The following is a 25,267-nucleotide window of genomic DNA, read 5'->3' as shown; positions in this document are numbered from 1 at the left end:
AAAGATGAAATCTAAAAGATGAGCATCACTGACTCTTCTTCAAGGGCAGACACAGAAGCAAGTGCCAATAACTTGGGCCTTATCAGGAGATCAGCCAAGTGAGATGTGTCAGTCACTACAGTTTGGCTGGTGGAAAGAACTTGAGACTGTCCCAGCTTCAGGAAAATACAAAGTGCGCCTCCAATAGCGGGGACAGACTTATCTGCCAGAGGTTCTTTGGTAGACCCGCTGTGGCACCTACAGGCAGAAAGCGTAGTTATGTTCTACATGCTGAAATTAGGTCAAAGCTAGCATCATCCATTATAGAAACGGATTGCGTACAAAATCTTAGAGGAGTAGGGGTCTTGTCAGTGTCTTTCTTGTCTGATGCTCCCATAGCACAGGTGAATGATTTGCAGGCTGGTTGTTCTCAGTTTCAGCAGTGGAAGAAAAAACAAAAAGATTTTTAGTTTGGTGTCAGTGCATGACCGTGGTGAACAAAACAGAACTGCCACATTTCTTAACTGGTGATCACTTTCATGCCATCAGATAAAGCACATTCTGCACTTGGTTTGTCCTGAGAAAAGAAGAATCCAGGTTCCACGTTGTGAAAAGCATGGTAAATACAGTATTAAAACTATTAAACTTTATCAACTTAAGTTCTCTTCAGCTGCCACAAAAAATAATTGTAAAAATCTTTTTAACCTTTACATTGTGCTTTACTAAAAAAAAAAAAAACAATTAAAAAAACCCCAACAACAAAAAAAACCCCCCACCAAATGCATAGAAGAATCCTATGAAATCAAGATTTCCATTTGAAATATTAAAGCAAATACAAATGAAGGATGATGGCTGGGGCAGATACACTCTGTTGTTAACAGAGTTAATTTAAGATTACTTCACTTAGCTGTCTGTCTTTATCTTGAATCTTAAGCCCCTCATCCTTTAGCCATATGATAAGGAACGCAGACTTATAGACCAAGCAGAGGCTAACCCTACTGTTCCCAGATAAAGACTTCTTACTGGAACAAATACACATCTCAAACAACATCATACAAGATGATGAAGCAATCCTAATTGTAACCACCTCTTCCTCCACAGCACTGGTTTCATTACGTAAACACATTCCAGTCAAACATTCTTATAAACTATGACAAGTCACGATTTCCCCCTCTTTCCCCAGGAAAACTGTGCAAGGATAACTATACACATGTCCAGGAAATAGAGGATGTCATTTTATTTGAGGTCCACAGGTAATTGTATCACATTAGGGAGTGGAAGAATCTTGTGGTATGGCACAACACAATACCTCACTCAACACTTAAACAGAAGGTTAAATGATATGCAACATGTTCAAATCAGTAACTCTCCATCTTCTAGGCACCACTGATTAATTTAAAATAAACTTTAATAAATTGAAAAAATAATATAGTCCATTAGTTTGTTTGTTGCACTGTCTTTAAATGAAACAGCACTTTGAAAGTCACAAATAAAAAAGCAGCACTTTCTCTTAATACCAACACCACTGTAACACATACTGTAGCGTGGCATGCAAATCCATATCTGCAGTCTTTTTTTTATTTGTATTAACAAATGGAATGGTAATTTTCTATCTCAAATATTAGTAGCATAACATGTAAGTGCAGATCATTCTGGCCACTAGTGTGGTAAGCCTTAACAAGTGTGTATTACAAGAGCATAGAACACAGAGCGTGACACTTACATCCAAGAATCTCTCTCTTTTGTACTGTACATGGTGTTTGTTACAGGCTGACTTCCAACTTGCTGTACCCAAGCTTTGGGAAACAAGATTATTGACCATTTCTGGTCTTGTTTAAAAAGAAAATGCAGTCACCATTGAAGCACAACCGTTAACAACCTGGTCAAAAAAATGGCATAGCTCCATTGAACAAAATAACTCGTCTCTTTAGTAGACTCCATTATGTGACAGAGTTTCCGTTATAGGCATGTTACGAAGCCTTACAGGGGTACTGCAGTGTCATTCCTGTTAAGTAGAGGTTTGTATAGACATCAAGAAACGATGCAATGCTCAAAAAAGCTGTTCAAACTGAGCTAAGCTTCACAAGACCACGTACTGAGTCTTCATGCAATGAATCCTGGCTGGCTAGACTCAGGACGTGCATTGTATGGCTGTGAGTAATAGGACTTCCACTTGGCAGCATCCCAGGGGGTGACGGAGCTTCTTCAGGAGTGAGAAACTGATGACCTTCGTGTTCCTCTTTTAATGGTATCATGTCTGTCAAACCTGTATCTGATGTGAGATTTGGCATAGAAGATGGTGGTGTTGGTTGCCCTAGAGTTAGAGTTGCACAAGGCCCACTGATAGCAGTCTTTCCTGGTAGGGGTAGCTCTTCACTAGTTATGCTTGGCTCACTCTGTAGTAGGGGGGTGGCAGCGGCCTGCAAAACGAATTTAGTGCTCTGAATGCACTGATCTTGGTCACACTGTAGAATGGAAGGGTGGCAAAATCATACAAGGCAAACAAAACAGAGAAAAAAGGGAGAATATGGATAAAAAGGTATGGAAAAGAATGGGATGTAAAGAGAAAAAGAGAAAGCCATTAGTATCATGCCACAGTTAGCCACCCAAAAAGCCCATTGCATGCTGCCCGAGGAGCGGGGGGAAGAGGGGGGGAGCATGCATTACTGAGCCAATGCTTTGGATTACTATCAAAGGAAATTATGATAAACATTTACGGTGTTCACTTAAGGGTTTTGGTAACCTTTAAAAACAGTATGTTATGAGTACTGCTATTCAAATGCTTTGCTTAATCCTGATCAAAGCCATTTGGAAAGCCTGGCTGCGCAGTCCTGTGTGACTAACTGCATCAGGCACCTCAAAACCTCTCCAATTCCAGGTGAGGGGAATCAGTTCCACGCCCCTCATTTTATCCCACAGTAGCTAGCAGCTCAGACAGAGGGCCACAGGCAGAATTCAAGCATCTTTCCAAGTTCAAAAATACTAGGCAAGAGTCTTTTTTTAAACTGGTCTTCACAGGTAGGAATTAAGGTGCTACACAAGTTTTGCAGAACAATAACTCCTTTGACGCAGGTGGTTTTATAAAGTTACAGCTGGCAATACAGCCTCTATGATCAAAACCATCCCCTTCCCAATTTAAGCCATTTTATATATACTCTAGAGAATATACCGCACTATACTCAATACCCTAGAGGATGTGTAGAAATCAGGCGGCACTGCAGATGCATTAATTTGATATCAACTTTCAGGAATTTTTTTCTTAATTTAATGTTGACAATGTGAAAAACCAAGGCACAAAACACAAGTTTTCTGGCAAGCATTTTCACAATAATAAGCCAAATTCAGCATTATAAAAATCCAATTAGGCTTAGTGAGTATTACCAAGAACTCTTTTGGCTCTACATCAATCCCAAGAACTGTTTGTACAAAATTATAATTAATTCCTTGAGATGAGAAGGCAGGTAGGTTTTTTCAATAATGTCCAGCTAGCTAAGTGGGTAGTACACTTACTGCCAAACTAAGTTTAACACAAACTGGCACGATATTTGAGACAGTATGTGTCTAATGCATAGCCTGATCGGTTATAACACCTGCAGGTTTTCATCGTCCTGTTAGATTCATTTGCCATAGCACTGTTCTGCTGTGCAAGAGAAACACTGCAGTCAATGAATACAACTACAAATCCAACGCAGCAAACAAAATTTGGAAGCAAGCAAGCAGAATAAAAAAATACATCCAGAGGTAAGACATGCCTATTCACTGCTGTTATATCACGGATCCTGTTAAAGCAGTATGTTCTGCTTTACAATTAACTTCTTCGATGTCTATCAAATTACTGAAAGACGTTACAAATCCAACATCTGTTCAAGATAATTCCCGATCATAACCACTGCTACTAATATTACAGCAATTCCCATTTGAGTTGAATAAGCCACTGGGATACACTCTATGCAAACTCACGGAAAGACTTTGGTTTCCTTTACTGTATGATGAAAACCATCACTACAAATGCTTCCTCTGATATTTTCAAGTCCTCCAATTCCACCACGCAATAGCTTAATGATGGACACACACTAGATTGAGGAAGTCTGCAAGCAGACTAGTAGGTCACAGTAGATAGGTAGTATTTCAAACATGTGTAGGTAGTTTAGTACTCCCAGACCAATCACTTTCTGACAAGCAGTTATGTATTTTCCAACACTGATTCTTTCAGACAGATAAATGCACTGACTTCCTGTTACATAAATTGAGTTGCAAGCAATTTTTTCCACCACAAAATGATGAACAGCCCCAGCCAAACAACTGAAGTGGTCCCATATCATTTCAGAGGGATTACTGATGGGCTTAAAGCCAAAACCTTGCATAAGTACCTTACTAAGAAGAAAGTTGTCAGCATCTTTTAAAATCAAGCTTTCAATTAATAATTCAGTGTGAATAACTCATTCTTGATTAATATACTGTTATTCACGCCTGCTTATTTCAATTAAATTACAGCCCTTCAACCAACAGACCTATGCAGACCTTAAAAATCTGTTAATTGAATTTTCAAACTTCAAAAAGACCAATGAAATTCACCTTCTCTAAAACGCAGTAGCCAAAGAGCATGTTAAATAACGAAGGAATGCCTATAACCACAGGGGTACACTGAAAACAAATACCGTTGGCAGCTGACATTGCTTTAGTGAAGCTTCAGTACTGATCTTCAAAAGGAAATCATTAATGTGTTCCAGGCAATACAAGTACACAGTTTTAAATTAGCTGAAGGTAATTTACTTGAACTCATTGTATACTCTGAATTAATTTTTTTCTTACCAAAATCTAGTGCATTTCAAATGAATCAATATTGAAAACATAAAATAGCCTCATAAAGCTCCATTAAACAGAGTGTTATAAAACTTTTTCAGGTGCTCTGTATCTCTTCTTAATTTTCCATGTACTTGTCACTTCCCTAAGGCCTCTATTACTATTCAGACAGATTTCAGATTGTCTTTTTTTTTTGTTGTTGTTGTTCTATTTAACAGTGATGAACATGAAATATCTTAGGAAAATACAGGCTGTAAACAGCTTTTAAAAGTGACTAGAGCGGGGTTTATACTAGAAAACATAGATGTGTTCAATAAAGCTCTCAAAAATACCCGATAAAAACACCACACACTTTACGGATAGATTATTATTGAGTCTAAACAATCAAAACAAAACTAAACAAGGAACTCAGATTTGTTTATAGGGCTGGCATAGTGGTTTTTTCCTTGATACCGTATTTCACTCAAAATTTAGGGCCAAATTTTTAACAGCTATTAATGACATCAATTATTGAATGCCAGCATTTCAAATGAAATAAAAGAGCCTAAGATTATAACAAAAAGGAAGCCAAGCACCGAAATCTAAGTACCTAAAAAAAACTAGAAATTATTCCATCACTACCTTCTTACTTCAGATATACTGATTTTATTTTCCACTTACAATTTCCATGTTTTAGAGGAACATCAGATTCTGAAGGTAAGACAAGTTTAATAAGTTCTACAAGTACAGAAGTTCAATTATATATGTGCATAGGAATTTTTAGCCATCTGTATTTATTTTCACATCAAAAGGCACAAAGTAAAGCAAATTAGACAAAACCTAAAATTCTGTGCTTCACAAATAATAAATACAAACAACTAAGGAAACAATATTTTTCTTTTTTTTCCTCTGAAGAAAATCTGGGATTTTTTTCTAAGCTACACAAAACGCGTTAACATAGTCGTTGTACAAGGCAACGTATTTTTCACATTTCTAATGCCAAAGCCAGAGATTATTTACTTTGAATTTTAAATAACTTTGTTAAAAATGTTCTAAACTCTACCAACATTAAAGAATTGTTACAGATCTCAAGATGTAGAAAAGCAGGCTCAATTATCTCAGCATCGCTGAATAACGTACAAACCACAGAAAGTTCAAAGACAGACAGCACTGAATGACGGTGCTGTGAGGTAACAGAAAGGATGCTGAAAGACCGTATCAGATGGATACAATAGATGGGTGAAGAGTGGAGGGCTGGAGCTGGGTAACTGTTCCCAACAGCTGTAGGATTTCACGCTCAAAAGCATGGCATTGCAGATATTGTGGAACAACTGAGCCACAAAATGCAGCAAGTCAATAGCTCCGTTAGTAGTATATAGTGCACCAGGAGTAGATCTACGTAGAGAAACACTTCTGAAGCCCAAGGGGAAACGATACCTGTTCTAGGGATTTTACTTCAGACTAGCTACTCTTTGTTCTTATGGACTGAATGTCTGTGAGCGGTTAGAGCATGTTGGGTGCATTCTGGGAGCACATCTCCTGAAAGAAATCTAATTGATGTGCTCTGATACTGCATGTTTGGTCACATAGCAGAGCAGTAAATATGCACAATCAAAATAATTCCTTCTAAAACATACTTCAACCCAAAGTAAAATGCTGAAGTTGATTTATGGCTTGTGCCCTTAAATCATTTTGACTGCGAAGTAAAATGCTTTAATGGAAAACCTCTAACAACCTTGACTGTAGTAATGTTGACTGGGTAAGAGCCCTAAGTTTCATTTTGAACAATGATAAATTATATTTGTGAGTATGACAGTAAGCATACAAGGAAATGCACCCCCAAAACTCCCAGCAAAGCGGGACTCCTGTATTTGGTAATGCTTTTACTGTCATTGTAGAAATACTTCCTCCTAACAATTAAAATATGAAAACAAAAAGTACACTAGGATGGTCAGAGTTAACATTCCCTGGATAAGCTGGATTCCTGTTCCCAGATCAGTGCTAGAAATAACGATGCGAACATCTGGGAGAGAACTTTTCCGCATGTCTTACTGGTAATGGATGTTGTGTATGCACTATTACAGCTTCCACAATTTTCAGTGGCACATAAAAGTAAGAAAACAACTAAAGAATTTGCATCCAGGAAAGGAAAGATAAAACTGGAAATAAGGGAATTTGGCAGACAAGGAACTAGCTAAGCACTGAAGAAGAGATGCGTAATGCAGGAGTACCAGTGAATTTTTTAAAGAAATAAACCTGTCCTGACACAGAGACAGAGAGAAGTAAAATCTATCACTTTATGAGTCACTAGAGAATTCCTAGAGACATCATGGTAAGAATAAACCAGACCAATTCCTCTAAAAAAAGATCATGTAGTGAGATAGATTCTGAGTTTCTTGATAATGGATTACTAAAGAATAAAATAGCCTGCTGTCAAAACCCCAAATCAGCTCAGATAAAGCTAAGTTCTACAGATGAACAGTTCCAGGTAATGGCAGCTGATGGGTTTATGGTGACATAAGAACTTTTTTCATAATACAAAGAAAATAAACCTGAAAATGAAAGAGAAAGGAAGAATAAAATACAGAGAAAAAGATGATTTCATAGTAGGTGAGAGACTGTGTTTCACGCAAAAAAAAAATTCTTAAGAATGAGAAGACAGAAACTTGGCAATAAAACTAATGGAGAGCTTGTAAAAATAATAAGCATTAAAATGCAATAGGAAAATACTTTAGAAATATCAGATCTCTATATCACGAGCGTCAAGTGACCATGCTTGTCACATGAATAACGATATTGAGAAGCTGGCTAATGAATTTACCAGATTAACTTCAAATTACATTGGAAGAGAGATTAAAAACACTGGTAAGGTACCAGGAAAAAAAAATTATATGTGCTTCCAGCCTTCAAAAAAGTAAATACAGATTCAGCTCTTAGTAAAATAAGGGAGATACAAAAGAGAGAACAGGAGAAAAAGCTCTTTTATAAAGAGCTAGGAAAAAAATAAAATCATAGTACAGGCCCATGAAGCATTGATTATAGCAACAACCCTGACGTTAAGATTCTGACAAACTGAGTCACTAGCACAAGTAAGGTACCTCCTATGTGAAATATTCGAAGTCTCAAAGGAAAAATTACCCCAAAAGATGTTAAATACAAAACCAGTGCCCCACAAACGTTATCCTGAGTAAAAGATAATGTATTGCACTGAAAACAAATGTCTGGCAAGTTTAAACTTAGACTGATAGTTATTTTGAGCTTAAATGCAAAAATGATGCTATGCTAAAATATGTATTAAAATAAATGAAAACGGAATAGAATACTAAGCAACCCAGAGAGATTTATAAAATGACAAGAGGCTAGTTGAGTGAGGCACATTAATTCTATTTAGAAAGATACAAGTCACTGAGCACTGAGTAAAAGATTTGAGAGAAGGAATGAAAGAAGATGGTCATTAAAATCTTCCTTTAATATCAGTGATGTCCTGGCTTCAGCTACAATAGGGTTAGTTTTCACAGGAAGCTGGGAAGGAGCACAGCCAGGATAGCCAAAGGGAACCAGCCAAGGGTTATTCAATACAACACTGATGTCATGCTCAGTATATAAAGGGTTGGGGGTAGTCACTGGTTGGGGAAAGGGCGTGCAGCTCAGCCTGGCAGCTGGGCTGAGTGGTGGGTTCCAGGTGGTGAGCAGTTGTGTTGTACATCACTCATTTTATGTATTATTTCATTAGTATTATTGTTATTACTCTTGGTTTTTTCTTTCTGTGTTGCTCTATTAAACTCTCCTTATCTCAACCCACAGGGTTTTACCTTTTTCTCTTGACCCTCCTTCCCATCCCACTGGTATGGGGAGAGGAGTCAGCACGAGGCTGCGTGGTGCTTTGTTGCCAGCTGGGCCTAAACCACTACAAATGGGCAGAAGACACATTTTTGCATGCCATCTGGATTAAGTAGTGTAACATCTAGACATTGATATTCAATGTAGAGATAGGAAGATGTATTGCATTCTGGGAAAAATCCAAGGAGACATGCCATAAAGGTGTACTGGACCATGCTTCAGATTTCTAATGAGTTATTTCCTGTTTTCAAAAGCATTAAGCTGCTGAAACAGTGTCCTTATCTCCAATGTCATACAAATGGCTAAACTTCTGCCATTTAAAAACTATTTATGGTCTAAGAGTATGATCTACAAATACTCTTATGTCAAGGAATTTCACTTTGCCTGTCCTTATGACAATACAAGCTGCAGTACCAGATACATTCCCTTTGAACTTGCCTGTTCTTTGTGGTCCACCTGCCTCCGCTCCAAGAAAGCATTTTTCATTTCATGGCTCTGCCTGTTTCCCCAAGAGGTATGCAATCTTCCAGAAGGGAAGACTGAATCATATTCCATCTTTTGCCTAACTTTTGTCAGGGAGGACACAAGGTAAAAAGGGAACCCTGTCTTCCATAAAGACTTTCCCTCTACTGCTGTGCTTCCACTAGAGACATGATTTGAGCTACTCTATTATTTAAACCATCAGTCACCAAAGGAAGTTTTGATGTTTGCACCTGAACTTCTAGCAAGAGGGATTCTAAAGAATCGTACAGCGATGCCTCCTTAAAAAAGAAAACAACAAAAACCAAACCATACCAAAATCCCAACAACCAAAATTCAAACAATGGGATGCCACATGCCTTGTTTTACTTCTCCCATAAAGTGTACTCCACTGCCTTTCACTCAGGAACCTTCTGCGGTCCTGTTCAGGGGAGAACAAGTGAATAGCTGGTGTTCCCAGCGCTTCTGTTCCCAGACTTCTTCAGAAGAATCTAAGATTGTGTACTGGGAAGAAAACTGAGAGAAACAGATACTGTAAAGCCTGGAAAAGTACTAGGGGTCACTTCACAGGAAAAAGGTTTAAACAGAATGAAGAAGTTTTATTTGATTATTTGTCTAAATTTAAATCAGAACAGGAAATTTGGTAACTGAAACAGAATGGCTGAAAACAACTACGCTAGCAGTAAAGTGAATTAATTTCAGTAGAAAAAAAGAAACTGTTACGTGGATGAGATCGAGATCTTAACTGTGGAATAGGGAAATCAGTTTTGTTGTTTGCTGCCTTATGAGATGGTACAGATGGGAACCTGAAAGTAGGGGTAGAGTCTACTGAGAAGAGCAAAAACCTTAGAACACAGAAAACGGAATTGTGAAACAAAACCAAATCAGAGGCGAAGTTATGTCCCACTGCATTGTTGCCAGGAGGAAAGGAATTCATAACTGCTTGTGCTTCAAACAACCCAGAAAAGAATGCAAGATTTTAAATGGGGAAAGCAGTGCTGGAGAGACTGGGAAACTAAGCAGGTCTTTAACAGTTTGCAACAAAACTCAAGGGAGACATTTTAATGCTGATAGCCAGCTGCTACTGGAAGCCAATTGGTCTTGGATACAGTCCAGGAATAATACCCTGAGAAAGACAGCATCACAGTCTTCAAGATACTCCTCCTTACCAAACACAACATAATTACATTTTTCAAGCTTTTTCTGAGAGATCATTTTCAGGAATGAAACCTGCACATTTCCAAGTGACTCTCATCACTGTTAAAGAACCCAAGCCTTTCCCAGCCCAAGTGTTGTGATGTTCTAGGATATAAGAAGTTAAATCCTTGAAGAATTTGTGTAATTACAGGTATTACACTCTAAAATCATAACACCTACTTGTTTGACTTAAAATAATACTGTAACAGATTTCTCCATTTCTAGAGGCAAATTTAGTCAATTTTCTATCAAATTGGCACACGGTTTTCTTATTAATATCTAGGAATAATGATTGTGTCTTCTTGCAATACAAGTGTAATTCTTATAATGTTAAGATAATTTAATGCCAGGGACTTATTGTGGGTTCACAATCCTCACAAATAAGAAGCCTTGAGCAAGTCCAAAAGTTTGCATGATTCCTTAAAGACCTCAGGCTATTTCTAAGGTTTGCCTTTTTTTTTTTTTTTAAATCCCCTTTTCTCTTTTCAGAGCTGCTTTTTTTTTTTGGAGTAAAATTTGCATGGAGCATTACCTTGTACTGCACAACTACACCTCACAGAAGATTCAGAGTTAATACTACGTCTCTAATACATTTTCTCATTAAAGATGCTCACAAATCTTCTATTTAATCCTCAAAATAATAAGTAAAAACAGCTTAGGAACTACAGCAAAATTTTTATACCAGTTTATCAGTGACTAAAACTAATCTGGGAAAAGTAAGTCTCCTCTTGTTCAAAAGAAAGGCTAAATTATGTCATAAGGACTTCTGGCCACCTCTTTTTTTTTGGCAGAGAGAGGGTGTCCATAACTCATGGCTTCTTTGACATTAGAACCCACAGAATATGAAAAATATGTGGATAACAATTCAGAAACAGGCACATATGTAAGATGCTTGCCTTTGGAAAAAGTTCTCTTTCCAGTTTATTCTCCTCTTCTTGGCACTGGAAATCCTATCTTCCGTTATGATAGCCAATGCCACCATCAGAAAACAAAGTAAAAACTATTGGCACAGTTTCAGAGATGTTTAAAAGCTTTTGTTGTAAAACTCCAGTTGCCATTTTTTTTGCTCATTGGAAGTTCAGTGTCCTCCTGCTCTTTCTTCAACATAGTTTTCCCCTAGAAACTTCTCTTTGTTCATCTTTGCTTTTTAAAACACAGTAGTCTAAGCAAAACTGCAGTGTACAAGCAAAGAAGGAAATAGAGTATGAAGAAAGTGCCATACAAAATAACAGTTAGCAGGAAAATGATGAACCAGAGCAAGTCCATGATACTTGAATATTCCAGTTCAAAAAACAGCAGGTGTCAACAGTACCAGTCAAAATGCCAGTACACGCAATAAACCAATAGTACAAAAGCCTCTTTTTTTTAGAATCCATGAGCAGTAACTATTACACTATGTAAAACATACATTATGAAGAGCCTCAGGGTTTTTTTTTCTTTACTGTTAATAAACAAGTCATTCCACCCAGAGTGTCAGCTGTATCCAGTTAGTTATTACTTGATTAGTTCACATGAAAGTGGAGAAGGAAAACATTCACAGGAATCTTGATGAACAACACTATGGGATGATTCCTACCATGTTGCTCTGAGATTGTGTGGCCCCATACATAGTAATGCCATTTGACGGTCCTGCTAACTGTGGTGTATCTGGTTGTATAAATCCTCTTCTGTCAATTAAGCTATGGAATAACCAAAATACAGAAGAAGTGTTAGAGATATTTCTGATTAATAACTACCTCCTCTCGACAAAAAGAAAAATTTTCTATCATTCAACAGACCCTAATACCTCAGCAAAACCTTCAAATGACCCCTTTTATTCAACTGTGTAAGACTTCATTTCTAGTCATCAGCAAGGCAATTGTTTCCTTGTAGTACTCCCCACTACACAGTCACATGTACTGCTACTTTTCTGGATTTTTGTCACAGACAAAAGATTTAGAAGCTTACCAGCAGCTACCACAAACCCCAAGAATTTTAAACCACAAGTGTGAAAACAAATTACAAAACTCACTAGTGCACTTCGAAGCAGTATATATACTGCTATATACTATATATATAGGGGAGGGGAGGGGACTTTTATTCAGACAACTAACTTGCCAGGTATTTTATGACAGCTACTTAGCATTGCTTACAGTGTTCCACTATTCTTACTCTCCTGGATTTGGTTGGAATGCTGTTAATTTTCTTACCAGTAGCTGGTACAGTGCTGTGTTTTGGATTTAGTATGAGAATAACACACTGATGTTTCATTGTTACCAAGTAGTGCTTATCCTAAGGATTTTTCGGTTCCCTGTGATCTGCCAACAAGGATGGGCACAAGAAGCTGGGAGGGAGCATGGCCAGGACAGCTGACCCAACTAGTCACAGGGATATTCCATGCTACAGGACATCATTCTCAGTATATAACCTGGGGGGAGTTGGACAAGAGGGACAGGTCACTGCTCACGGACTGGCTGGGTATCAGCCAGTGGGTGGGGAGCAACTGCACCGTGCACCACTTGTCTTTCCTTGTGTTTTATTTCTCTCTCTCCCTGCTATATTCACTTTCATTACTCTTACTATTATACATTTTCTTTCAATTTTTAAACTCTTCTTATCTCAACCCATGAGTTATACTTTTTTTCCTATTCTCCTCCCCATCCCACGGTGGGTGGGTGAGAGGGCACAGAGGAGTGAATGACTGGCTGCATGGTGTTTAGTTTAGTTGCTGGCAGGGGTTAAACAGTGACGCTTCTCAAAGTGACACACTCATAAAATTTCTTATTTCCATCTAAGAAAATGTTTTGTGGAGAAATTAATAAAAATAGTTCAAAATCTACATTAGATTATAAAAAATTTGATAGAATGGAATAATCTGACCTAGTTGAAGATTTTGATAAATTGCACATGCAATTTTACTCTCAGTTTGAGAACTATAAACCTCACTTAGGTTCTGCTAGTCAATACTGATAAGAAGCTGAATGTACAGACTGATGTACTATATTCTACATGTATATTAGCTCATATCATTTCTGTACAAATAAAACTCCAAAATGTTTCAACTGTTTATGCTTTAATACATTAAAAGTTGGTGGCTTTTTTTAATTATATGTAGCTTTCAATTTTAGTTCTATATATCTTTAATCATAGGCCAAAATGGTTTTTCCCTGTGATCTGAACAACGTTTCTTACCATCTGGAAAACTACAAATTTTACTACAGGATATCAAATTTTAACTGCAGGGTTTATAGTTATTAAGGCATAATGACAACAATGCCTTAAAACACCCGAGACCTAAAGTCAGCACAGGACTGGATTTACTTGCTGATTTATAGGACCACTAAATTCATTAAGGATCAATTTTAAAAGACAGGAACAGGATGCATGGAAAAATCTAAGGCATTTCCCCTCTAAAAAGTCAGTGAGGTTTCTGCCACTTGGAGATCAGCTTAAGTTTTCCTCATGAAGGTTTGAAGAACAGTTTTTATGTACATTCAAAACACTTAGAAATCCACCTGAGATTAAAATCCGTCATGTGGAAAGCACTCCTTCAAACATCAGATGCTTTAAAAAGTTATATGATTTATTATATCAGAGCACTAGTTAGACCTCTGCTGACAGCTCTGGATCAAATTAAGACTTGAAAGTTACTGTTGAGGGCATATAAAATGCATTCTGAATTGCTAGCATACGTTTAAAAATGAGAAACATGATATTTAACAGAAGCGAGAAAAGTTTGGATTATTTACAGATTCTCCATCAATCTGCATTTCATTATCAAAGACACGTGAACATTTTGAATTTTAAGCTGTAATTGCTGCTAAACCACTTTACCAGAAATCAAGGAAAAAAATACTCTTTAGTGACCTGGGACACAGCTGAGATTAAAAGTCAAAAAAAGCAAGGTTATAGTTTACATTTTACAGTCAGTAAATTTTTACCACTGGTCACAAAGTATCCCCCTGAAGAAACTCTACATATACTTCGACATCTAAATAAGTTATGTTGCTATGTGGGATTTAGGGTAAAAATATACAAACTTAAAACAGAGGAGCCAATGTCAGGCCGGTCTAACAGTGTGCTGCTACAAGCATCAGACTAAGATGCTACTTCAAATACTGAGGAAAACTTTATGTAGCTTTATTAAAGATTTCAATTTGGAGTGAAACAAAAGAATTTGAATCATGGCATTGAGTTTTTATGTCACATACTTTTAAGAAAAGCAAAATGGCAGAATTAAAGAGTTGGCTTCTGGCACCATCCATATAGTCAGGAATCAGACAGGGTTACTCTCTCTCACCACAGGGTTTACAGTGTTAACCCAGCATGTGGAAATCTTAACTCAGCTGTCTCCTCCTTAGGAAAAGATGTCAGTCCCTCCTGTTGACCTTCAACTGCTTATAGAACAACACCTCTGATATTCATAATAGGAAAGACAGAAATCCCAGTTCCCATGAAACACCTTAGCCACTTGGGCTATAAATTAAGTTACTTTTATTTCTCTAGTCTCAACTCTGTATCACATTTTGTTCAAGCCGAAAAACCATCTGCAATCTTGAACAAACAAATATTTTGGATGTCAAAAGTGAAAGTGTACGGAGCAAAAACTAATCCATTAAGCTTTCTCTGGAATTGCTTTAGTGTAAGACCACCAAATTCAGCTTAATGTACATATGTTAACAGTATTATAAAGATTACTGTCCATTTAAACAAAATGGTTCAGAACAAAAAGACAAAAGAGAACTATTTTCAAGCTGGTTGTAGAATTAAGGTTCCTAAACTCTCCTAAACTCATGTCACTTTTGTTAGCTATGTAAGAGTTTGATAAACTAGCAAACTGCCCACAAGGTAACAGCTAACTACTAGAAATCTTCTACTGCTAAGAGTTACTAACTGCAGTGGCTAAAGTTCAAAAAAAACAGATAAACAAATTTATTTTTATTTCAGATATCAACCTTAAATATGTTTTGCAGGATCTGATCACTAACTTAGTTTAACCACAATTTACCACTTTATTTCTTTGCTACTCATGAAAAACACAATTAAAGCTTCTAATGAACAGTAAAACAGAATTTTATTTTTAAGTAAACGCAAGCAATCAGAAATAATTTTTTTCATCAATAATCCTGTGGCTTCATTTACACTAAATACTTCTGATCCCTTACCTTGGAGAGAGAGGCCCACAGAGTGCAGCACAGCAATTAGTAAAGATGTTGCCATAACTGTATGGATTATAGTTCTCTTTACCTCTTTTATTTGACCATGATCCTTTAATCTGAAGAGATATGAATAAGATTCATCATATATAATACAACACAGAATATGGCTGAGACAAATTAAGGGTTACCGAAGCAGCAACTTGCTACTTACATCAAAGGCAGACCAGAGAAAACCCATGATCACACTTTCCAAAGAGCTTAGAGCTTTGTGCTGTTATGCAAGGCTGGACCCTAAAAATCTCACAAGCAAACACATGCTTTACCTCCCTAGATTTAGACAACCCAAAATCTCAAAGGATCAATTTACTCACAGTAGGAATTTCAGCATTTAAATGTAATGGTTTAAGCTTAATTTTACAAATATTATGGCATGTTCTACGGAAGAGGTTCAAGTGCAACCTGGCTCTTCTGTTTGTGAGATAAACTTGAGAACCCGAGTAAAATGTCCTCCTGTATTCAGCTGAAAATGTCTGCTTTAAATTAGATTACTGAACAGTTTAGCTGAAATTCAGGCACGTTACACTGCTGCTGTTTCCCGCTATCTGACTTTCAACAATCCAAAAGACATTTATTTGAGGTAAGGGGGACAGCAGAAGCATGCTTGGTCCACCTAGAAAGACAATGTTGGCCTAAACCTAATAACTGAGGAGTATCAGAGTATCTCATTTGTTTTACTAACAAGGTAGATTTCAAAGTCAGGCTCCTCACTCGGATACTTGATGCTGAGGCACAATTCTTTCTGAGCCTGCTTAGTAATTTTTTTTATGGTTTACTGGTATTTATTGTAAAATACGTAACTTTAAATTATAAATACAACTTAAATATCACTATAAGTGATCTTAAACAGTAACAAAACGTGTTTGCCTGTCCCAAAGATAGTACTTTTATATTTGCCAAAAAGTTACAACAGAAAATTACAATAAAATAATTTTAAGCTTGCAGTAATTTGTTAGACTTGGTACATTCCAGTAAGCTTTCTATACCATTAGCTACTTAATTATTGTTATAGTCTCCTATCACTCATTTTGTATTTCTCCTTTTAGTTAGGGAAGGACACATGAAACCGCTACATACAGTTAAACATAATTCCACACCAAAACAATGGAATCCTATATAAATAGGACAATTGCGGAAGTTGACACTGAAATTAACGATATAATCCTTGCCAGAGGTTTTAGACCTCAGTCTGACAAAGAAATTTCAAAGGAAAAATGAAATACAGGATGAAATTTTTATTTTGAGAATTTAACACGCTGCAATTTTTACTGTAAGCAATTCTTTTGAGTCAAAGAAAATTTAGGACTCCCAGTGAAAAAGAGATACTGACAATTATTTAGTATAAAATATACTTGTTTCTTTGTCTCTTCTATATTTTCCTATTTGAAGTTATGGTCCTGTGGGTGTAAATCATAATGGCCACACTATGTAACCAGCACATCCTCAAGACACAATGAATACAGACCAAAAGATCTATTCTTGTATTTTGAATCAAGCACGGCCAGGTTACTTCCTTCTTTTGTACGGAGGCATTAAAAAAATTATGTAGGCAGGTATGACTCCTCTAAGAACAACAGAGAAAAACCCTCGCTACTCTTTAGAAACACATATGCAGACATATACCATGAACTTACATCTTCATTTGTTGTTTGATTGGAGCTGATCAAATACGTATGAAAACCTGAGAGGCCAACAATGGACCATACTGAGAAAAAACACACCACAGCTTCCAGCACAGTAACTGCAAGTCAAGGAAATACATGCAAATGGGAGAAAAAAAAAAAAATCCAGTAACAAGTAGTTACAGTCACAAAATTCAGGGTAGTCAACTTATACTCTACAAGCCCCTTGAGATCTTTGGGGTATGTACTTCAAAGGGGTCAGCAAAACCCTAAAAAACCCAGGCCACTGAATAGCATCTACATCAGCACGTATTTACAGGTCTGCAGACTAAAAAAGGGTAGAAACTACTGAGGAGTGGTTGTGATCTGAAATGCTGAAATTCAAATTTTCAGATTCACTCTGTCAAAGCCATCACACTTGTATTAAGACAGGTGAATTTACAAGTAACATTAAATAAGAGTTCTGATGGGGCGAGGGGAAGATCAAAGACAAGAGAGGTAACCCCAGGTTAGCTGAATAGCAAAGACTGAAAAGATATGTTTGTACAAATATTTAGTGCATAAAATAGGAGTCTTGAGCTAGGACTAAGGGTTCTAGATCTGTGCTCATACATAGAGCAACAACAGCTAAGTAAACTGCGTCTCAGACATATGTTCTAACTGCTAGACTTTCCTGTCTGTCTTCTGTTACTGCTGATAGGGATCCTAACGGTAGCATCAAAGTGCACTTAGTCCAAGGAAATACGAAGTCCACTTTCTTGCTCAAGTCCCTCTAATAACTGGATATATCCCACATTACAACTGTAGGGGTGATAACAGGAACTAGTTAATCACAAATAACAAGAAGACCGGGACCAGCTAAGGCATAAATGAAGGCCTTGTCCTTGGAAAGGTGGATTGGGCAAAACAGGCAGCCACTAATTGGGGTAAAAGAATCCTAAAGGTGGTAACGAAGGCAAAAGTTAATTAACTCAGAACAGGAACATGCTGTCTCAGAAAAACGCAAGAGAGCAAGCATCAGGACGGAGAGGTGAAAAGTTCATCTAAGAGGAAGATTCTAGCCTTCATCAAACGACCAACACTGAAGACCACCAGAGGACACTGCGCATGCCCAAGAGAGGGACAGATTATGTAAATGAATTTGGGGCAAATGATTATAATATTCTTATTAGTTCCTGGAAAGATAATGCATATGTAGTAGTTAACAGTATAAATTATGTAATTGGACTCCCTGTAAGTGCGCACAGAAAGGCAAGAAATATCTCCCTGTGCATCTGGATCCGTGAATAAAGAATACTGGCTTAACAGTCACATTGGCTATCGGGTTTTATATCTCCGTTCTTTGAATCAGGGGTGCCTTGAATGGCCCAGCCTTGGCAAATGGCCTGGATGACAACTCCTGTAAGCCTGTGACTGTAAATAGTTGCGGTGGGGTTGAAAACTCAAGCAGCATTTGTCCAAAACTTACCATGTTAGAGGAAGACTATCAACTGCCAACTCACTGTGCTGCTATTAAACAGCAGTTGAGGAATTACATGAAGACTTTTTGAAGGAGGCATCAGCCTGAATTGTAAGAAAATGACAAAAAACGGCGGAAAAGAACTTGAAGTGGGAACAGCAGCAGTCAAAACTTGGGTGGCTACAGCTGCAAGTCACTCTGCAGGCATCTGCCTAGTCCAGACAGGGCAGCCTCCCTGTCAAAAACAGTTAGCAGCCTGCATCCAGACAGCAGGCTGCCAGTGCGAGGTGCAACACGTACGGATTTGCACCTGAGGTATATGTATGTGAGCTCGCGGGGTGCTTTCTCACCTCCGTGTTGCAGGGATCAGCGCAGGTACATCTACAGCAAGAGCACCCATACCTCCAAGAGGGTAGTGAAGGCGTGCACAACACCAAAACTTTTCAAACTGCCAGTGGTTTTAGTCCTTATAAACTGCGTAACCCAAATGCCATACAGAAGTAACCAGGCTTTAAAAGTGAGATTGGTATATAGGAAAGTCAGTCAGCACTCAGTGTCGCATACTTACTACAGTTTCTATTATTCCTTTAACTCTAAAGGAGTCATCATCTCAGCAATAAGACAATAAAGTGGCTTCTAAACTTTATATAATCAAAAGGCACAATTTTCTATAGAAGGCCTCCTGACATTTTTTATTTATATATATATGTATTTTTACACACAATAGCCATGAACTCAGAATGTATCTGCTTTGAGAATGTTATTTTGTGCAACGCTCAATAGTAAGTTTTTTTTAGGGAACATGAATCAAGAGCAAAAAAGGCTTTGGTTCCTGGAAAAATAGGTATAATAAATCAGTAGGAACATGGGAAAAGAATAGTATAAAAAGAATCTGTATATTATCCATATATCAGCCTTTAGCAAAGCCAGTTTCCAAGACAACATCAACTTGAAATATTCCAGAACAAGGACATAGCCTGAAAGCATACAACAGAAGAGAAATATGACAGCTCCTCACCATTATACAGAGACACAGACTGGAAAATGCATGAATGGGCAAAAGCATTCTCAACAAATAATCCTAATATTAGTTAACTATGAAGAGTTTTGTATTGCAGGTCTGCCCTCACCTAATTCACCCAATTCATTGAATTGGGAAATAGCTGAATCGCCTGTGTAACTTTCCCTAGAACCTACTTTACGCAGAGTGGTTTAAAAGCCAGGAAAGAGTCACTGGCATTCTAAGCAAATTTGCTCCAAAAGCAGCAGGATGACCAAAGTGCGTTGCTGTGCAGCATGTTCATACTCTCTCCTCATCTCCTCAAACCATGTGGAGTCAAACCAAGACAAGACAGGAACTCAGTCTCAGTTGACTGTGCAACAGCCACAGCTAAAGCAAGGAGAATAAGGGAGAAGGGATAAGGAAGTAGTCTGATTTTAGCAGAGGGTTCAGAGAGATGTAAAAGGAAACAGCCCCAAAACATTACGTACAATACAAACTGGGACTTGAGAGGGTAGAAATTGTACAGAAGGATGTAGACGAGCACTGTTGGGCAGAATCTTCACACCGAGACTAAGGGAAGAATCACCAGGTCAGAAAAGCAAAACCTTAGAGGGAGAAGGGCTCCCTGCAACCTCATCAGATAGCTGTGCACACCACTAACAGGATGTTCCTCACCATGACTACACAGAAGAGGGTCCTGAAAAGTGAGTTTCTCCCTCCACACAGTAATTCCTTCTGACAGTTCAAGACCTCTTTCAGTTCCCCACTGGAAAGGACTTAATTCCGTCAAGAAGTTCTTTCAGTTACTCAGACTGAGATACAGAAAGATCTCTAGAACAGCAGGGGTGCTTTATGTTAGATTAACATAACTATTAATTAAACATGAGTCTATTAATTAAAATCAAACACAAAAAAGCAATATATTCCCAACATGAAATGTAACTTGCTAGCATAATATGGTGTAACTCTCCCTTAGTATCTCACACGAGGTTGTTATCAAGACAGAAATCACAGTGTTCTCCGGGCATGAATTGACAGGCTTGCTCCAAAGCAGCACTCCCAATAATATTTGGACAATTTAATATTTTATGGCTAGAAATTGTAACCAAGCTATTGATTTGTCCACCATATCACTGTCAAACCAGGCCATTTCTACAAGATGTGGTGCTGAGCCTTTCAAAGCAGCCCATCTCTCAATACAAATTATTAACAGGCAGCCCATTGTCCCTGTACACAAGGATCCTCAAATGCATAATCAATTACCTTTTGATTTAAGGACAACCAAAAGCTATTCTTAGTTTGAAAATAGTTTGAAAGTAGTTCTGTAAGAAATTATTGTAATTGTTTTTATTGAAGCTGTTGTTGTGCTGCTTAGAACAGTTTGTTTGCACTTTGTTGAATTATTTAAACCAACAGTGGCTTTGTTTAAAACGGGAGTTTACAGCCCAGTAACCCTACCTGGCCAACACACACATAAAAATTGTATCTGCATAATTTGGGGAATTCAACACTAGGAAAAACTACCTGGGAAGAAAGGTCTGTCTATGCACAACTACAAACAAAGAGTTTTTTCTTCCTACTCTTCTGTGGAAAAGAGCAAACTGTGTGAGGCACAACGGACAAAGGACTTTTCCTTGGCACATGTACGGGAACGAATTCTTTTCATAGTATCGCTGTGAGAGGTGCAAACTGTTTATTCAGACACAAGCCATTCAAAACATATACATAAGGAGTAGAAAGCTTACAGTCTGTACAGAAATGTAAGGAACAACCTAAACAGGAGTTATGTCAGCTTCCCTTTTTTCCATTATGTTAGCTGCTTTCAAACAGAAGGAGCCTTCTCCAGTCTCACTGAGTAGAAAAATATACAGAAAGCTCCTGTGAAGTGATGAAAAGAACGTGGAGTATTTACAGAACAGAACCACAGAATAGTTTGTGTTGGGAGGGACCGTTCAAGATCATTGTCCAACCCCCATGCCGTGGTCAGGGACATCTTTCGCTAGGATCAGGTTGGTGAAAGCCCCATCCCACCTGACTTTGAACACTTCCAGGAATGGGGCAGCCACAACTTCTCCAGGCAACCTCTTCCAGTATCTCCCCATCCTTGTTGTAAGAACTTTGTAACAGCCAACCTAAATCTACCCTCTGAAAGTTTTAAACCGTTGCTTCTTGCTCTGTCACCCTGGTAAAAAGTCTTTATGTCTTTCTTTATGAGCCCTCTTTATATATAGAAAACCACAATGAGATGTCCCTAGAGTCTTCTCCAGGCTGAACAAAAATAGTAATCTCTGTGTATACATGTGTATACTTCTATGTAACTTAACAAAAGCTTCAAAATGACTTTTCTAAAAACAACCAGCAAAAGAATACTTTCAGAAATTGAATGCTTCAGGGACAGCTTATGGATTCAGTTGTTCCACAATCTAATTTTTCTATCCTGATAAGAATCAGCCATTTTGGGGTACTTTCTTTGTAAAAGCAGAAGTTAAATATTTTAAAAGAAAATGGGAGCGTGAGATATTTATGAATTCCATCACAAATATAGGGATCATATTTCCATCACACATGTAAACTACAGACCTTTGTCAAGAGTACTACTCTGCAAAAGATGAAGAATAAGAAACACCCCAGGCTATAGTCATTTTCCTACCTCCAACATCTGGTGAGAAATCCTACTGTGCAGGAAGTGATTAAATCATTAACTTATAAAGTCCCAAATGCACATATCCAACAACAGTAAGAAAAAAAGCAAAACCACATCTCAGATGTTATTTTGCAATAAGATCTACAATTTGTTTAAGTGAAAGGATATCTTGCAGGACTGTCCTTCAGGGCATTGAGGAACCCTGTTTGTTGAGAGCCTGTAGAAATAGAACCCAAAATTACCAGCTGCGTAAGAAAGTGGACTACAGGTAGCTTTCACCATAGTTAACACAATTAATATTTGAAGATAACTGAATAATCGCAGAACAGATTTACAAATACGAATCAGATAATATGTCACCCAGCAGCAACATTATCAGAAAAAAAACTGGGTAAGTTATCAGGACTAGTTATGGCTGCGAAACGACTGCAAATTGATGCATGCATTTTCCCATGAACAAGATTTCTAATTACCCCCGGTTTTGATTTTGAAGCTGCCACAGTTCTCTAGACCATAATCCTGCTCCTATTGCACCTGTACAGGTTTTTCTAACAGGTGCTTGTTGCCTCTGGACAAATAAGAGAATATCCACTAGCTGAAAAGAGCTCAAAAGCAGCATGATCCAACAATGCAGAAGCAGCCACTCAGGTTCTGCAGCCGTGACATACTAACCGAAAAGGGTAATTTGACAATTTGCTGATTGCAACAAGTGACTTAGTCTGTAGAAATTGACTCAATGTCACATAGCTACATAGTTTGCATTTTACTCTGTAACTTTAATGATTTAAATGCATCAGGCTGGAAGTCTTTCCCACAGCAAAAATCTTCCCCTCAGCTAAATTCTTCTGAAGATTTGTATGGAGAGAAGAATCTTGTCTTTAACGCAAACAAGAAAAATATCTACATGTGTGTGTATACACATCTATATATATTCTCTAGGCCTGCCTGGTCAATTTTACTGTTTGCCATTAAAAAGGGAAAGTTACTTACCTTGCATTTCTGAGCCTTTTCAGACTCTCATATCTGGTTCTTAGCCTCAAGGCACAAGACTAATGGAACCTCCCCTATTTTCTTAGTATTTTTAGGATCCTTAATGGCAATGGCAGCAGGTAGGTGTGATCTCTATTCCCTACTGCTGGTCACACTCTTCTAAACAGTTCCAAATAGATCAGAGGGGGAAGGTTCCTCACTGCACCAAACAGCTGACACACTAATGCCTCAAACAGAGCTGAGCAACTGTAAAGACAGACGTTACTACTGAAAATGTGTAAAGCTTGGGAAGATGGAAGAAAATCTTGCCAAACAATACCTTTAAAGTACCTGATTTACAAATTCACTTTATTATCTTCAATAATATCATGTGCACATATTCCATATCCTGGAAAGGGCGAATTTCCAATGAATGCTTCAGAAGGCAGAGAAAACAAAATATGTATCTCACATCTCATCCCCTCTGAGGCCCACCAAAATTTATAAAAATGCCAGCTTGCAAGATGTTTTTAAAAATCATACAAATTTAAAAAATTTGTCTAAATCAAGAAACGTTTTAAAAAAAGGAAGAAAAAAAACGGGTTTCCTATGCAATCAATGAGGTCAGAGAAGGAAATTCCCTATTAGGGTAAACCAAAAAGGTCTTTTTGTGTTGCTTTTTGTTTGTTTTTTTACAAGTTGCTATAAATATCCCTCAGTCCCTTCCTAAACGAATGTTGTCAGAAGGCATTAAATCTAACAGGGTATATCTAGAATCAGTGTGCTGAAGGTAATCCTGCTAGGATCATCTTTTAGAATAGCAAAGAATAGGATTTGACCAAGTCAGCAGGACTTCCTCTAGAACCAAGAAGTTTGCCCAGACTTAAGAAAACACATATAGATGACTTTGAAACACTGCAGGAAGATCGTAGTCCCAGGTCTAAAACTTGAGACTTTATTCAGACACGCTAACAGAAAGCAGTCTATGCCAAGTGCAAAGGTTCAGATTAAGTAACTGAGAATCCTGCTTACTGTTAGCATCAGCAGCAGAACTGCAGGGCTGCAAAACAGAACAATAATGGTTGAGTGAAAACTATTAGTCAGGTAGATACGAGGACAGCTAGAAGAATGGCTGACACAGACCGAGTGGAGTGATCAATACAATAAGAAAACCTTATTTGTAAAGAACTCTTTTTTTCAGACACAGTCAACATTATAGTAGATAAATTTGAAAGCTTATCTTAAAGCTCAAGTGCAGCAAATAAACATCGAGGAACTGCTCATAATTCATACCTGCTCCCATTGCCTTTGAGGACCAACAAATCTGTAGAACTAAGGAGGTTTTTCCTATCACCTCCAAGGTAGATAAACCTCCACAGCAAGAATATTTTACAGTTGATACACTTAGACAATTCAGTATTTAACATTTACCATACATTATCTGTAACACCTACACAATGCTGAAGTGCTTCTCAACCTCACAGAGGCACAATTAATTTCTCTGCTCTTTGTCTAATGCATACTTTGAATAAGGTATGGACACTCTAAAGTTAAAATCCACTGGGATAAATCAACTTGACATACAGAACATGAAATATTGGCATAAAATTGGTAATTCAGATGCTGAAACTAAAGAAAAATAGCACTGTAGTCTTTGTGAAATAAAGGTAGGCCAGCTTCAAAAGTAACTTTACATTGTCAGACTGTTTTCAACCACTGAATTCTAGCAAAGTAGGATGACAGAAAAAAAACGCTTTCTTGTTATTAAATGTAAAAGCTGTGTATGTATAAACTCATGTATGCCCAAATAAACGTCAAGGATTTAAGTATTAGTGTAAAGTGTTCTCTTTCCAATAATTACCCTTTGTTTTTTTAAACAATATGTACATCTTATCTCTGCTCTTTCAACTGGTATTAGAAATGCTGTATCTGGCAGCAAGAACAACCTGTTGATGCAGACTCCCTCAAAATTACACGCCCCTAGTTCTAGCCTATGTGCTAGATTTCTGAGCCATAGGAGAGCAGCTCAGCGTTCGTATCCTTTTGTGAAGCACAAATAAGAGCAGGAGTTCTGCTTTTTAAAATAAAAATCTTCCC

At 37.7% G+C, this 25,267-nt stretch overlaps 1 protein-coding gene across 1 annotated transcript in view; it reads right to left on the bottom strand.

The window, feature by feature from the left end:
- Nucleotides 1-1,178: 1,178 nt before the first annotated feature.
- Nucleotides 1,179-25,267, bottom strand: part of ZDHHC14 (zinc finger, DHHC-type containing 14) — a 109,721-nt gene continuing 85,632 nt past the window's right edge. Inside the window, exons 5-9 of the mRNA XM_010132082.1 lie at nt 22,370-22,418; nt 17,108-17,210; nt 15,423-15,532; nt 11,855-11,957; nt 1,179-2,444 (exon numbers count right to left, since the gene is read on the bottom strand). Coding sequence (XP_010130384.1) covers nt 2,043-2,444; nt 11,855-11,957; nt 15,423-15,532; nt 17,108-17,210; nt 22,370-22,418 — 767 coding nt within the window. The 3' untranslated portion in view covers nt 1,179-2,042. The remainder of the gene's footprint in view (nt 2,445-11,854; nt 11,958-15,422; nt 15,533-17,107; nt 17,211-22,369; nt 22,419-25,267) is intronic.

The sequence above is a fragment of the Buceros rhinoceros genome, unplaced genomic scaffold (genome assembly GCF_000710305.1).
Source record: "Buceros rhinoceros silvestris isolate BGI_N320 unplaced genomic scaffold, ASM71030v1 scaffold4620, whole genome shotgun sequence".
NCBI lineage: Eukaryota > Metazoa > Chordata > Aves > Bucerotiformes > Bucerotidae > Buceros > Buceros rhinoceros.
This window is presented reverse-complemented; position numbering and strand designations above follow the sequence as displayed.